The sequence below is a fragment of the Sus scrofa genome, chromosome 18 (assembly GCF_000003025.6).
Source record: "Sus scrofa isolate TJ Tabasco breed Duroc chromosome 18, Sscrofa11.1, whole genome shotgun sequence".
NCBI classification, from domain to species: domain Eukaryota; kingdom Metazoa; phylum Chordata; class Mammalia; order Artiodactyla; family Suidae; genus Sus; species Sus scrofa.
In genome coordinates, this window is record NC_010460.4 from 5,370,738 (window position 1) to 5,386,656 (window position 15,919).

Sequence of the window (15,919 nt, forward strand, 5' to 3'; positions counted from 1 at the left end):
ACTAGAGTTCCAAAGATGTTACTTTTCAGCAATTAAATATCAGGAATCCAATTTTTTTTTTTTTTCTTTTTGGGCACATAGAGTTCTGGGCCAGGGTTCAAATCTGAGCCCCTGCAGAGACACCATTGATCCCATTGTGCCACAGTGGAAACTCCAGGCATCGAATTTCCAGACTGAAATTTTTAGAGCCTAAAAAGTACTGAATATGTGCGGTATAGAAATATTACAAAAAATATAAGTCAATTTTTTGGTAAATGGAATATGATATAGCTACTGCTTATTAAATGCAATTTCATTTTAAATAACGAGATGAACTCAAAAGATTGATGCTTTTTTAAAATTTTTGAGTAAATCAGGATTTTTACTTATTAAGTTTTATTTAAATGAAGTATATCTTTGTTATTTTTCATTCTGAAGCCTGTAACATTAACAATAGCTACCACTTATACTTTTTTTTTCTTTTGTCTCTTTAGGGCCACACCCATGGCATATGGAGGTTCCCAGGATAGGGGCTGAATCGGAGCTGTAGCTGCTGGCCTACACCACAGCCACAGCAATGCTGGATCCTTAACCCACTAAGCAAGGCCAGGGATTGAACCCAAGTCCTCATGGATACTAGTTGGGCCCCTTAACCACTGAGCCACAATGGGAACTCCACTACCACTTTTACTGATCACTTCCTCTGTGCCAGGCATTTAGTTGTGTGTTTTATGAGTACTGGCCCATTTAATGCCCTCAATAATCCAGAGAGGTAGGTATTATTATTATCATTACCATTTCATAGTTGAAGCTGAGAGGTAACTGGCCCAGCTAAGGGCTGCCTTAATGCACAAGACCAGGGATACTCATCACCTGCAGTTTATGTGAATAGTACCTTCTGGGAATGTGCAGTGCACAGCCTGTGCAGCTGTCTGTGGTAGTTCTAAAGAGCTAGCAAGTGATGGCTGGTCCAGAGGAAAGATGAGAGTCACACACAGGGGAGGTTAGATGAAGGAATCTGTATAGAATCCTAAAGGCAGTAGAGAGTGAGCATGATTGGGACATGAGCAAGGCAAGGTTTTAAGAAAATCGATGTAGCAACAGAGAGATTGGAATGGGAGGAGGAGCTGCAGGCCAGACTGTCCCTTATGGTGTAGAACTTAAATCTGGGGTGGTGATGGCTTGGGCCAGGAGGACTGTCAGAGAGATGGACAGATGTACTATGAAGTCACCACAAAGGATGGGTCTCTTGGAGCTGGTTAACCGCTGGATTAGGGAAGGGATGGGAGATTTGGAAAATGGCTGTAAGTGTTCATATGTAGGCGTGCTTAAGGGCTGCACCATATCCCATTACGGGTCTAATATAAAGTGCTATATAATTTCCCCATGATTCCTGCCAATTCTTAGATAGGCTTTATTTCATCCTTGAATTAGGAGGTCAGGTGGCTTTACTAAGAATAGGGGTTCATGGCAGGGGCAGCTACGGGGACTAAGGGACGAAATCAAGTGGGACTGGAATACCCACTTCAGGGAACGAGTGGATGATGGGGCTGCAAGCAGAATGAGGCTGGACGCCATCCGTGTTAGAAGCACTGGTTCACATCTCTCAAAGGAACAAAGGAAATGCAGCGTGGAATTGAGCCAGGGTTGGAGGTTTTCAGGGCTACTGGGGCAGAAGGATGATGGGATGTGGCAGTTGATGAAGTTGGTAAGAAGAGACGTGAATTTATAGACCACAGAAGCAGAAAGAAAACCATGACAGGTAAAAGGAGAAAACAAAGGACTGAAGCTCTTGATGAGGTCCAAGAGTGGGTGTGGAGGGAGCAAAGCTGGTAGAAGCGAAGCGGGCCCTAGGTTTTGGTCAAAGAGAGGGCTATCTGGTTATTTAGAAGAAGAAAGATCCAGGATATGCCTATAAGAATAATATTAAATATCTAACATCTAAGTAGCACTTGAACAGATATTATTCTAAACTCTCAAAGTCATGTCATGCTCATAACAGCCCTGCAAAGTATTGTTATTCTCCAGACTTAAAGAAACAAGTTGCAAAAATCAGTTGCAGATCACACAGCTCTAGCTAAACTAGAAGAGAGGCAAAGACCAAAGACTTGCTAGGTGGTGGTGTTCGAAAATTGACTCATGGTTTGTGAAACAAAGAGGGTGACACGAAAGGAGAAGTGAGCCGTGGCAAAGTTATCAGTAAATGTGAGGACGTCTCTTGAGAAACAGCCTCATAAATGCAGTTAGACGTCGTAATATTCCATGTATTCTCACACTGAGAAATATAGTTTCCAAGACTCACCATCTAGGAGAATCCCATTCATTTCAACCTATCAAACTACAGATGGAAGCACTTGGAAAAATAGTTTATATATGAGCTTGGCAAAGACATTGAATTTTTCTGGGCTATCCTCAGGGCTAATATTTTGATCACTGCTCAACAGGCAACTTGCTCCCGAGAACCAAAGCTACATCTGCAAGACAGGATATCTGAAATGAGAGGGAGGCTGACCAGGGTGGTATTCTGAACTAGGCTAAGATGCTCACGTTCAATTAAAGAAACAAAACCTACCAAGTTCTATTACTATAGACTTTTAAAAAGAAAAACAAGTGATAAAATATTTCTCTAGCTAGAGAAATCATAATTGTCTCTGTAAGTCCCCCGCCCCACTCTCAATCCATATGTGCTATTTTTTTCCTCTTTTACCAGAAGAAATCTCACCGGATAGGTCTGGTAGGTCCATCTGGTCCATCCATCTCATAAGAGAAAACACGATCCCATTCGAACTGTAGATGCCAGTTGAAAACGCCCCTTACAACGGGAGAGGGCTTGTACTCCAGGGTGACATAGTCAATGACGTCCATGATAGGACACACCACCATTTTGGGGTCCTTGACGATGGCATCCAGCAAGGGCTCCAGCCAGATTTTATTCACCTCACAGTGGCTATCCAAGAACACCAGAATGTCCCCTGGGGAGGCCAAAACAGGCCAGTGTTAGTGCACATGTATGAAACACCTGCCAACCTAGATCGGGTAGTGTCGCATTGGAGGGGACCTCAAAATTCAGGTGCAGAGTTTAGACTTTTTCTTAGAGCCAGCATAAAATCATAGGGAAGTATGAAAAACATCCTGTGTTTAGATTAAAGACTTAGTGTTATTAAAATGGCCACCATCTCAATCTGAAGATTTAATTCAATCCTCGTCAAAGTCCCAGCTGGCTGTTTTTACAGAAATTGATCCTAAAGTTCATAGGGAAAGGCGAGGGACCCAAAGTAGCTAAAACAATCTTGATGAAGAAGAACAAAGTGGAAGGACTTTCTGATGTCAAAACTTACTAAAAGGCAATGAGGTCCTGCTGTGTGGGACTGGGAACTATGCCTCGTCACTTAACGATGGAGCCTGATCATGGGAGCAAAAAGAATGTGCACATGTATGTGTAACTGGGTCACCCTGCTGTACGGTGGGGAAAAAAAATTGTGTTGGGGAAATAACGATTAAAAAAAAACTTACTAAAAGGCTCTAATAATCAAAACATTATGATATTGGCCTAAGGATAATTAGAGACCGAGGGCATAGACTTGAGGGTGCAGAAATAAACCAAGCGTCTATGGTCAATTGATTTTTGACAAGGGTACCAAGACAACTCAATGGGGAAAAATTGTTTTTTTTTTTCAATAACTGTCCTGAGACAAGTAGACATGCTGCGTAGGTCACAGCTGGGGCTCAGGTTCATTCAGCTTCCATGTGCCTTGGGTGTGACTATGAAATTTTTAAAAGTTGGGTAAAGGCTTTGAATGGACATTTCTCCAAAGACGCTATACACGTCACTGATCAGCACTGAAAAGAAGCTCAGCATCCTTTGTCACCCGGGAAATGCGAATCAAAACCACAGTGAGCTAAGACTGAATTCGCATCCACTAAGGTGGCTGTAAGCAAAAGTAGCAAGTGTTGGGGAGACTTGTTCACGGCTGATGGGAGGGTAAACTGTTGCAGCCACTTTCAAAAGCTATTTGCCAGTTCCTCAAAAGTGAGACACAGAGTTAGCACACACCCCAGATATACAGATACCCCAAAGAAATGAAACTTAGCATCACATAAGATCTTATCCCTGATGCTCACTGCAGCCTTATTCCTAAGAGTGGCAACCGCTCAAATGCGCGAGTGGATAAACGGATAAACGAAATGTGGTGTATGGACACAGTGGAGTATTATCGGGTAATGAAATGGCATGAAGTACCGGCAGTCAGGGTGAAACTTGAAAACACTGTTTAACTCTATTCAGTGAAATTTCTGAAATAGGTACATTTACGTATAATTGAAAATAGATTAGTCGTTATTTAGGGTTTGGGGGGCAGAGGGGGTGGGGTGATGGGGAATGGTGAGTGACTCTTCATCCGTATGGGGCTTCTTGGTACTAGGATCAAATGTTTTTAAACTAGGTTGTGGTGGAGTTCCTGTCATGGCGCAGTGGAAATGAATCCGAGTAGGAACCATGAGGTTGTGGGTTCGATCCCAGGCCTTGCTCAGTGGGTTGAGGATCCGGCGTTGCCGTGAGCTGTGGTGTAGGTCGCAGACGAGGCTCGGATCCCGAGTTGCTGTGGCTGTGGTGTAGGCTGGTGGCTACAGCTCCGACTGGACCCCTAGCCTGGGAACCTCCATATGCCAAGGGTGCGGCCCTAAAAAAAATAAAAAATAAATAAAACTAGGTTGTGGTGATGGTTACACAACCCTGTGACTATATTAAAAAATGTTGCCGTGTACATGTTCAATGGGTGAATTGCGTGGTATGTGAGTTTCTAGCTCCATAAAACTGTTAAAATCATTGGGAAAGAGTCATATTGAAAAGGGTATATCTTCCAAATTTTACTATAAAATACAACTGGTATTCTTACATACAATTCACAACAGAATTTTACTTTTTTTTAATTTAATTTTTTTTATCTTTTAAAAGGAAGGAAAATTTCTTTTTGATATGCATTTACATGACCACTTGTTACATGAGGAATAAAAACCTTTTGTTTAAATGGTAGAATAACATGTGGTCACACAGAAATGAATACGATGTGGAGTTCTCGTTGTGGTTTGGGGTAATGAAGCCGACTAGTATCCATAGGATTCAGGTTTGATCCCTGGCCTCACTCAGTGGGTTAAAGACCTGGCCTTGCTGTGAGCCTTGCTGGTGTAGGTCATGGATGTGGCTCAGATCTGGCATTGCCATGGCTGTGGTGTAAACCAGCAACTGCAGCTCCGATTCAGCCCCTAGCCTGGGAAGTCCATATCCTGCAAATGCCACCTTGTGCATTTTCTAGAGACCACAGCAGCAAACCATGGAGAACAGGAGAGGAGTTTCTCACAATTTTTGCCTTCAGAAATTCACGTTCACTTGTTCAGTAGACATTTCCCGAGTGTCTGCTTCCAGCTAAAACTGGGTGATTGGGATTCAAAGGTTTTCCCACGTGGCGGAGGCGCAGTTACTGTGGCGTGGAGAAGGGGTGGGGGATGGAAAGGAATAGTGGAAGGTGACCGAGCACTGGCAGGTGGCCAGTCCCACCCAGACCTGCAGCAGAACCACCCACAACAGAATTTTAAATCATTACAAATGACCTAACCTTCATCCCTCAGCTCAGATCACCGGTTTCTTATCCATCCATCCAAAATCGTGTCCACATGTCTAAGAAAATGTTCATGCATGTTGATGCTACCAATTCCTTGAATAAGCAGGACTTGGGAAAAGCAGCTTAAATTTGCTCCTTTATTTGCTTATTTTTTTTTTTTTTTATGGCCATGGCTCACAACAAATGCCAGCTCCTTAACCCACTGAGTGAGGCCAGGGATCGAACCTGCAACCTCATGGTTCCTAGTCGGATTCATTTCCACTGTGCCACAATGGAAACCCCAAGTTTGCTCCTTTAAATCTATAGGGAAGATGGGAAATCTACCTTTATCCTGCCATTGGTTACAAACCAGAGCACACCCCGAGACTTCCCTGCTAACTCGTAGGTTAATGGAAATTTGTCTCAGACACTTGACACTGAAAACTGTCTCAATTCAGCAACTAGAATTTCCAGTCCCATGTCATGATCAAAGCTTCCCCGACTGCATGCAGAACCGGTTATTGTCTCTTCAGGCACAACTAGGTCACCCTGTGGGAAGGTCACTTGCCTTTGGATTAGATTTTATCTCTTTCTTACTGGTCTCCTATCCCAGCTTACTCCCTGTGGTCCTGTGGTTTCTGACCTCGCTAAAGCCAAGGTCGGGTTAGAGAGGAGTGAATGGGGGAGTTCTTTCTTGGTGAGATCTCTCTGAGGGAGTTCCCTTGTGGCACAGTGGGTTAAGGATCTGGTGTCAGTGCAGCAGTTCAGGTCTGTCAGTGCTGTGGGATGGGTTCGATTCCTGGCCCAGGAACTTCCATACGCTTCGGGTGTGGCCAAAAAAAAAAAGGGGGGGCGGATATCTCTCTCTGAGCTGACTCTTTCTCCTACGGTATGGCTGGCACCCCCCTTCCCATCCCTGGTAGATTCTGCCGTTCCCATAAACAGGGCTAATGCATTCTATTCAGGCGGTATAGACTCCCACCTCAGCTCCTTAGGATCCTGGGTTCTAACCCTAGCTTCTTCTCTGCTGAGACCTCCATCCTTCTAGATAAATCCCATTGGACAAGATCGAAGATGATTTTTATTGTTCTCTTACCCAAACAGCCATTGCCCGAGCAAATTCTGCCATCAGAACAGGTACTAACACAAAAGCAAGTGTCCTTGTTTCCATGGCTGGCCACGCAGTTCCTCTTTCACCCTTGAGACCCCCAGGTGAGACGCCAACGGCAGGGCATCTCTCCTCACCCCCAATATGTTTCTGGTTTTGTGGTATTGCTGTCTGAGGATGTGCTGAGCCCCCAGTACAGGAAATTCATTTAAATACTCAACATTCACATCAATATGCAAAATTCATGTCAGGTTTTAGCAAGCAGCTTTCTCTAAAAACCATCTCTAATGCTGACCATCCGACTCCACGTAGCTGAGTTCTCTTACTGCTTCTCAGACCCTCTATTTTGAAATTTCTTTATGGTACTGTGTCTGACAACTCACTTTGGAAGATAACATCTGTTGTCTTCATGCCTTGATCAAAACTGAGCTAAAAAGTACCATTTGAAAACATACCTAGTTTTTCTTACTGTTAGCAGCACACACACTTGGCATTTTTCACTTAAAATAGCTTCTATAACATTACTGCATAACATTTTCAAATCACGCTGGCTAATTTGATAGGTGCAAAATAACATCTGGTTCTCCAAAGAAGTACGATGGCCAATAAGCACTTGAAAAGACTCTTACATCATTACTCATTAAGGAAATGCAAGTTCAAAACACGGTGAGGTACCACTTCATATACCCCTAGGATGGCTAGAATTAAAACAAAACAAAAAAGATGGAAAACAACAAGCACTGATGAGGATGTGGAAAAATCAGAACTCTGGTACATTGGGAATGTCAGTGGTCCAGCTGCTGTGGAAAACAGTTTGGCAGCTTCTCAAAAAGTGAGACAGAATTACCACATGACCCAGAAATTCTCCTCCTAGGTACACTTTAAAAAGGATTCAAACTTAGACATGTAATGCAGGCCTGCAGCCATACTCCTTAGAAATAGCCAAAAGCTGGAAACAGCTCCCAAGGCCTCCCACAGATGAACGGAGAACTGCTACCTGCCTGCCACGGAATATTATTCAGCCATGAAAAAAAAACACAAATGCTGACACATGTCACGAGTAGAGAAATCTCAAAAACATTACGCTAGTGAGTCAGACATAAAAGTGTATGAAATATCCAGAATAAGTAAATCCAGAGACAGAAGGTGGACGGGTGGTTGCCAGGGGCTGGGAGAAGAGGAAATGGGGAGAAACTGCTTAATGGGTCTGGGGTTTTTCTTTCAGGGTGATGAAAATATTTTGTAACTAGATAGGAGTGAGTGATTGCCCCACACGTGACTGTGCTAAATGACCTCGAAATGGTCATTTTGGTCTTATGCTATATATGTTACGTATATATCTCACCGCAGTAAACAATTTCTGGTTAATGTTTTAAAAATTATTGGTGAGGTTGAGCTTTTTTTTGACTAGCCATCTATAAATGAAATGTTCATTTCTTTGACCATTTAAGTACTAGTGTCATGGTTTTTTTTAATTATTATTAAATGGCTTTGTATGTATGTTTCACATAGTAAGAATATTTTTATCTATCTTAGTTATATTATTTCCCTTAGCCTACTGTTATTTGATTTTATCATTTTTTATTTACAGTAGTTTTTCATTTTAGGTAGTAAGTTCTGTTTCTTCCATTCTTTTTTTTTAAGGTATAATTTTTTAAAGGTGTGACATATTAATTTCAGTTGGACAATGTGATGATTTGATATTTGTAGACATTGCAAAATGATGACCAGAGTAAGTCTAGTTAACATCCATCACCACACATAGTTACGAAACAATTTTTTTTCTTGTAATGAGAACTTTTAAGTCTATTAGTTTTAAGCATTGAAATTTCTTCTTTATAGAACAGGTAACTACTAATCTATGTTTTCTATTTTTTAAATATTCTTATAACAACTTAATGCTTTGATCTTTAAAAATACAATTATTAATCCAGCTAGACTTTATTTGCCATGTGGTATGAAACAAAGATTAAAAATTTTTCCCAAATAACTAACAATTTGCATACCATTAAACACAATCACAACAAAAACAAAAATATGCCTTTCTTTCCATGCTAATTTGTGTCTATCACACGTAGTGCATTGAAAGATTGAAATATTTTTAACTTTGACAATTTTTTTTTCGTCTTTTGTCTTTTCAGGGCCACACCTACGGCATGCGGAGGTTCTCAGGCTAGGGGTTCAATCGGAGCTACAGCTGCCAGTCTACACCACAGCCACAACAATGCCAGATCCGAGCCTCATCTTCGACCTACACCACAGCTCACGGCAATGCTAGATCCTTAACCCACCGAGAGAGGCCAGGGATCGAACCCACAATCTCATGGTTCCTGGTCAGATTTGTTTCCACTGTGTCACTATGGGAATGCCTAACTTTGACAATGTGAATGACCCAGAAAGACCACAAATATTATAGATTGCAAAAGGATTTTAAATGGTACTACATGTAAAATAATCCTGAGTTTTTCCTGAGTGCTAATTTCAATTACAAAGCATGTGGGAACATGCTACCTGGCACCTACAATTCGATGAAACTTGACTGTTTTTCATTGTCATAGCACATCTTCTGTGGGAAACTTCCCTGCTATCAGGAGAGAGATTCCCACACTCACAAGAGGATTTGGTGGGAATGCCAAGTTAATTGCCAGGAAATGGAGCAGTTGCTTGACCTCTGTGGACCCCGCGTGGTTATAGAAAGGACTGCGCTATTTATTGCTTATAGAGAAAAACTGCATATAATCATCTTGGTCTTTTTTTTTTTTTCTTTTTTTTCTTTTTAGGGCCGTACCTGTGGCATATGGAAGTTCTCAGGCTAGGGGTTGAATCGGAGCTGCAGCTGTTGGCCTACCCCACAGCAGCGACAATGCCAGAATCAAGCTGCATCTGCAACTACACTGCAGCTTGCAGCAACCCAGATCCTTAACCCACGGAGGGAGGCCAAGGATCCAACCTACCTCCTCATGGATACTCATTGAGTTCTTAACCCACTGAGCCACAACAGGAACTCCAAAATCATCTGTATCTTATCTAAAACCCTGTCCTCTCAGATTAAACCAACTTCTCCTTAGGGTCTAAAATAACAGAAGGTCAGAGATCCAATCTGCCTGGTAAAGGATCTTTCCATTTCCTTCCAAAAAATATTTGTGGAATGTTCAAAACTAGATTGCTTAATGCTTCCTGCTCTCTGAGCTGTAAAGTCTCCTTGTCCAAATATTAAATTATATGAAACAGTAAAAAAAAAACCTAGCTTGCTTACTGAAATTAAAAGTTGGGAGCTATATTCTTCATCTTTCCATGAATGCTCTCTGCATTCCCGTAGCACTCTATTTGCACAATTTCTCTAGGGATTGTGGTTGGCAAGTTTTGTTAACCTATTTTTAAAAAGCAACAAATGCTGTATCAATCTCACTCATTTTTAGCCTCTTTCTCCTCATTTCATTTTCTGCTTTTCTTTCTGTATTTTTACATTTACACATAGCTCATTATATTTCATTTAGTTTGTCTTTTCAGGGCCGCACCTGCGGCATATGGAGGTTTCCAGGATAGGGGTCCAATCAAAGCTACAGCTGCCAGCCTACACCACAGTTCACGGCAGTGCCAGATCCTTAATCCACTGAGTGAGGCCAGGGATTGAACCTGCATCCTCATGGATGCTAGTCAGATTCATTTCTGCTGAGCCATGACGGGAACTCCGTATTTCATTTATTCTAAATAACTTATTGAAACAGTCTTGATTTGGTCTCTAAATCATTTTTAAGATCTTAAGCAGTTATTTGTTTTTTTTTTTTTTTTTAAATGGCTGCACCTGCAATTATGTTTAGTTCCTAGGCTAGGGGTCTAATCAGAGCTGCAGATGCCAGTCTACACCACAGCCACAGCAGTGCTGGATCTGAGCAGCATCTGTGACCTTTGCAGCAATGTGTGGCAACGCCGGATTCTCAACCCACTGAGCGAGGCCAGAGATTGAGCCGGCATCCTCGCAGATATGATGTTGGGTTCTTAACCTGCTGGGCCACAATGGGAATTCAATCATTTTATTTATTTATTTATTCATTCATTCCCTTTTTAGGGCTGAACCTGTGGCATATGGAGGTTCCCAGGCTAGGGGTCTAATCAGAGCTACAGCTGCCGGCCTACACCGCAGCCACAGCAAGGCCACATCCTGAGCAAGGCCAGGGGTCAAACCCGCAAACTCATGGTTCCTAGTTGGGTTTGTTTCTGCTGCACCATGACGGGAACTCCCATAGTTTTATTTTTATTAACCTGCAGAGTATGTTACGGCTCTATTTTTTTGTACTGATGTTTATGAACATGATATGCAAAAATCTAGTTTGGGGGAATTTACAGAGATGCTCTTTGTGCTTAAGTATATGATCAACTTTTGTAAACTGTCCAAGCATTTCCATTTAATTCACACTATAAATCTGTTAAACACAGCCAATTGGATTTTGTAAAAAACACTTCAAAGTGAGCATGCTATTTGAATTTCTCCTTTTTGTTCGTTTGTTATGTTTCCATGGCCTGACAGTGTGGTGATACTGTTTCATTGTAATGGAAATCAGACCTGGTGGGTTTTGAGTCCTGAATTACATGACCTGGAACAAGCCTCTGACCTTTTGCGGGAGATCAGCTTCTTTTTTAAAAAATATATTTTATTATTTTTTTTCCTCTTTTTTGGCCTCCTGGCGGCACATGGACTTCCCAGGCCAGGGACCAGGTCTGAGTGGCAGTTGTGAACCTAAGCTGAAGCTGCGGCAACCCTGGATCCTTAACCCACTGTGCTGGGTGGGGATCGAACTTGTGTCCCAACGCTTCCAAGATGCCACAGATGCCGTTGTGCCACAGTGGAAACTTCCTCTTTTTTTTTTTTTTTTTTTTTAATTAAACAAATTATTTTGGAGTTCCCATCGTGGTGCAGTGGAAACAAATCTAACTAGGAACTGGGAGGTTTTCAGGATCGATCCCTGGCATCGCTCAGTGGGTTAAGGATCTGGCGTTGCTGTGGCTGTGGTGTAGGCTGGCAGCTGTAGTTCCGATTGGACCCCTAGCCTGGGAACCTCCATGTGCCGCAGGTGTGGCCCTAAAAAGCAAAAAGAAAAAAAATTATTTTTACAGTAGGACCCCATGGCTTATCCATTCCAAATGCAATAGTTTGCATCTACCAAGACATGGCAACAACCTACATGTCCACCAACAGATGACTGGATTAAGAAGACAGTGGTACATCTATATAATGGAATACTACTTAGCTTCTTCTTTTTTGTTTTTTTGGTGGCACCAGGAGCATGAGGAAGTTCCCATGGCAGGGATCGAACCTACACCACAGTAGCAACCCGAGCCACAGCAGTGACAACGCTGGATCCTAAACCCCCTGAGCTACCAGGAGACACCGAGATTAGCTTCTTTTAACTGGGAAATAAGACTGGTGAGTTCTAAAATCTCCAAGGGACTTTCCACCATGAATTCTGTATTTTGATTACTTCATCCCGTATTTTTCATAGTGTTATTTGATATATTTTATCATCATACATGGTAACTGTTATGTTTTGATTTTTTGTACTAATCACTTTCAAATAAGCATTTAATATTAATGCTTAAAAAAAAGAATGTTTATAATAACCTCATCTATCATTACGTATCTTTGTTCCCATACCACAGACTGGGGAGTCGAAGCTCAGGGAAGCCGTTTGCTCATGATCCTGTAGCTGGTGATTGGCACATACAGAGCTTGAAACCAAGGCTCTGGTTCGAAACCCAAGGAAGGCTCTTTTACTGTCCCCTGTCACTGCCCTTTGATGTTTGCAGCGGAGAGTCAGGCACTGCCCTCTGCCCGGCTGCCTCTGGAAAGCTCCGCTCAAGGGCCCCTGTACCCTAAACCAGCCGGCCCCTCTGCCCCCACCTGCAAAGACTCCTGGTCTGCCTGAGTAGTTACATCTCCAGAAGCAGCTGCACTGTCAGGAAGCCAGTGAATTACCACCCTCCAGCTCACGCTCAGCTGCCTACAGAGAAGTCTCTAAGACATAAGCTTTACCACAAGCTTAGTGGCTGAAAGCAACAAAAATACATTCTCTTACAGTCCTGTAGGCCAGGTGTCCAACACAGGTCTTCCTGGGCTGAAAATCAAGGTGCTGGCTGGGCTCGATTCCTTCCTGGACGCTCTAGAGGAGGAGCCTTTTCCAGCTTCTAGAAGCTGCTCACATTCCTTCGTCCCTCTCATCCATCTTCAAAGCCAGCCTCAGCGGACGAAGTCCTTATGCCCAACTTGCAGACCCTCTGACCATGACCTGGAAGGTCTCCCTGTCCTAAGGGCTCAGGTGGTTAGAGTGGGCGCGCCGGGTGATCCAGGCTCATTCCCCATCAAAGCCCTTAACTCTAACCACGTGGGCTACATACAGTAACAGAGTCCCAGGTTTGGGCGATTACACAACCTCTGGTGGAGGGTGTTCTTTCTACCGTATTGGGCAACAGTTTCTCATTCTGTGTGAACGTCAGACAGCAATCCAATGGCTCTCGATGACCTGTTAGATTTTGTCAACCTTTAGCCTCTAGGATGTCAGCGGAAAGCTATGTCTCCTCTCCCCTGACCTGGCCACTTGCTGACCATCTAAGCCAAATCAGTGGAAGACACTGTTCTTACCCCCAGATTTCCCTGTATTTATTCTCCCAAACTTCTTCCACGGAGGACCACCCTTTAACTCTCTCCACAGTCCCCTCATTTAAAGTCAGCTTCCCTTACTCATTTTTCCCCCACGAAGTTCCCCCAACGCCTTCCTGCCTTATGCAAACCCTGACTCTCCTTAGAAGATGCTATTTCCCCAGCTATTCTGTTCTTTTATTCATTTGTTCTTTTGGCTGCTCCAAGGCACATGGAGTTCCCGAACCAGGATCAGATCTGAGGGCATGCGTGCCACCTGAGCCACAGCTGTGGCAACGCCGGATCCTTAACTCACTGTGCTGGGCAGGGGATCGTACCTGCATCCTAGCGCTCCCAAAGACACCACCCATCTCATTGCACCACTGTGGGAACTCCTATTTCCCCAGCAATACTGTTCACTAGAAACTTGCTCCTGGTGTTCTCGTTGTGGCGCAGCAGAAATGAATCGGACTAGGAACCATTAGGTTTCGGGTTCGATGCCTGGCCTTGCTCAGTGGGTTAAGGATCTGGCGTTGCTGTGAGCTGTGGTATAGGGTGGCAGCTGTAGCTTCAATTGGATCCCTAGCCTGGGAACCTCCATATACTGCGGATGAGGCCCTAAAAAGACAAAAAAAAGAAAGAAAGAAAGAAAGAAAAAAAGAAAGAAAGCAAGCTTCTCCTTTCCCTCCCAGACCTCATTTATCCCTGGGTCCAGGGTCATGCCGACATTTCCTCACTCCTCCTGGCTGCCTCCAAACCCTAACATTTCTGCTCCCAGGCGAAAAGGGCCCTTTCCTTTAGATTTACGTCGCCTAATTATAGCTTCTCTTTCTCATCTTTTCTCCACTCTGCAAAACTGCTGCCTCGAATTCTCCCCAGGGGAGTTTTCCACCCAGTAGCCATTATTTTCCTCCCTGTCCGAGGACACAGCCCACAACTTAACACAACTGTCTCAGCTGCAATTTAAGGGCAACTTTTTTTTTTTCTTTCCACCCATGGGATACGGAAGTGCCCAGGCTGTAGCTGCCAACCTTTGCCACAGCTACAGCAACGCCAGCTCTGAGCCACATCTTCGAACTATGCCACAGCTTGTGGCAACGCTAGATCCTTAACCCAATGAAGGAGGCCAAGGATTGAACCTGCATCCTTACAGGTACCAGTCAGGTTCTTAACCCGCAGAATCACCATGGGAACTCCTAAGGGCACATTTAGTCATTACCTAGGCAGCACCACGGACACAGTCAGGTGGGCGGGCAACAATAAATATTACGGAGAAAAATCTATCAGAGTAAGGATGACAGAGAAGAACGGGCACTTGCTATTCTGAGTAGGGTGACTTCTTTCTTCTTTCCTTTTTGCTTTTTAGAGCCGCACCCTCAGCACATGGAGGTTCCCAGGCTAGGGGTTGAATCGGAGCTGTAGCTGCCACAGCCGCAGCCATGCAGGATCCAAGCTGCGTCTGCAGCCTACACCACAGCTCACAGCAATGCCAGATCCTTAACCCACTGAGAAAGGCCAGGCATCGAACCCACGTCTTCACGGATACCAGTTAGGTTCGCTAACTGCTGAGCCACGGCAGGAACTCCTGCAGGATGATCTCTAAACCTCTCTGATAAAGTCACCTCTGACAGAGAACTGAACCAAGTAACGGGTCACTCGGGTATCTGGAAGAACCACGCTGGGGGTGGGGGGAGCGCACACGCGACGGCTCTGAGATAGGAGTATAGTTGGTATGTGTGCGGGGCGGCAAGAGGTCAGTCCTCTGGGGTAGAGGGTGCGGTGAGTAAGTGACGAGGTCAGAGCGATAGCAGGGGAATGAAATCGAAGGCTTCGCTGGAAACGGAGCCACTTCATGCTAATGCAAATGTCAGCTCCTTGGAAGTTAACACGACTCTGAAAATGCACGGACACGTTAACATCACATGAAAACCCATATCTGTGTACAATGGGTACAGTTTATTCCATGTAAGGTGTACCTCAAAAGAGTTGATAAAAATGAAAAAAGAATAAATGGTCATGGACAGCACAGAGTAGGTGTTAGAAAAATCCTCAATTGGAGGAGTGCATGTGGGAATAAGTTAGTGATGGCTCACCAGGGGCTGCCTCACCTCCTCACGCTCCAGGATTGCTCAGCATCTAACCTGGGATCAAGGCCTGGCCTAAGGCAGCCTACATCACAGGGCAGGGTGTGTGGGTGTGTGTGTGTGTGTGTGTGTGTGTGTGCAAATACGGATTGACTCATAGATACAGCACTGCCAAAATGACTAGGAGACGGATGGACAAATCCACAGCCAGAGCTGAAGACTTCAGTATAACTCTACTAGAAATGTATAAATCAAGTCATAGTTGAAAAAGAATATAGAGTATTTGAACAACAAAATTATATATATATATATTTCCCCCCTCCCCGTGCCCACAGAAGTTTCTGGGCCAGGGATTGAACTCACACCATAGCAGTGACCCAAACTACAGCAGTGACAATGCCGGATACCTAACCTGCTGAGCCACAGGGCAACTCCCAGAGAGAGAAATTTATTCTTTTCGAATATACATAGAATTTTGAAATGACTCAGCTTTAAGACCCAAGGGAAATCTCAAAAA

The 15,919-nt window shown here is 43.8% G+C and overlaps 1 protein-coding gene across 9 annotated transcripts in view; it reads right to left on the reverse strand.

Annotated features, from left to right (window-relative positions):
• GALNTL5 (polypeptide N-acetylgalactosaminyltransferase-like 5) overlaps window positions 1–15,919 on the reverse strand; it is a 121,191-nt gene that overhangs the window by 16,964 nt on the left and 88,308 nt on the right. For all 9 annotated transcript variants that reach the window (XM_021078622.1, XM_013983534.2, XM_021078626.1 and 6 more), the window contains one exon: window positions 2,702–2,951. In XM_021078622.1, the coding sequence (XP_020934281.1) occupies window positions 2,702–2,951 (250 nt within the window). The remainder of the gene's footprint in view (window positions 1–2,701; window positions 2,952–15,919) is intronic.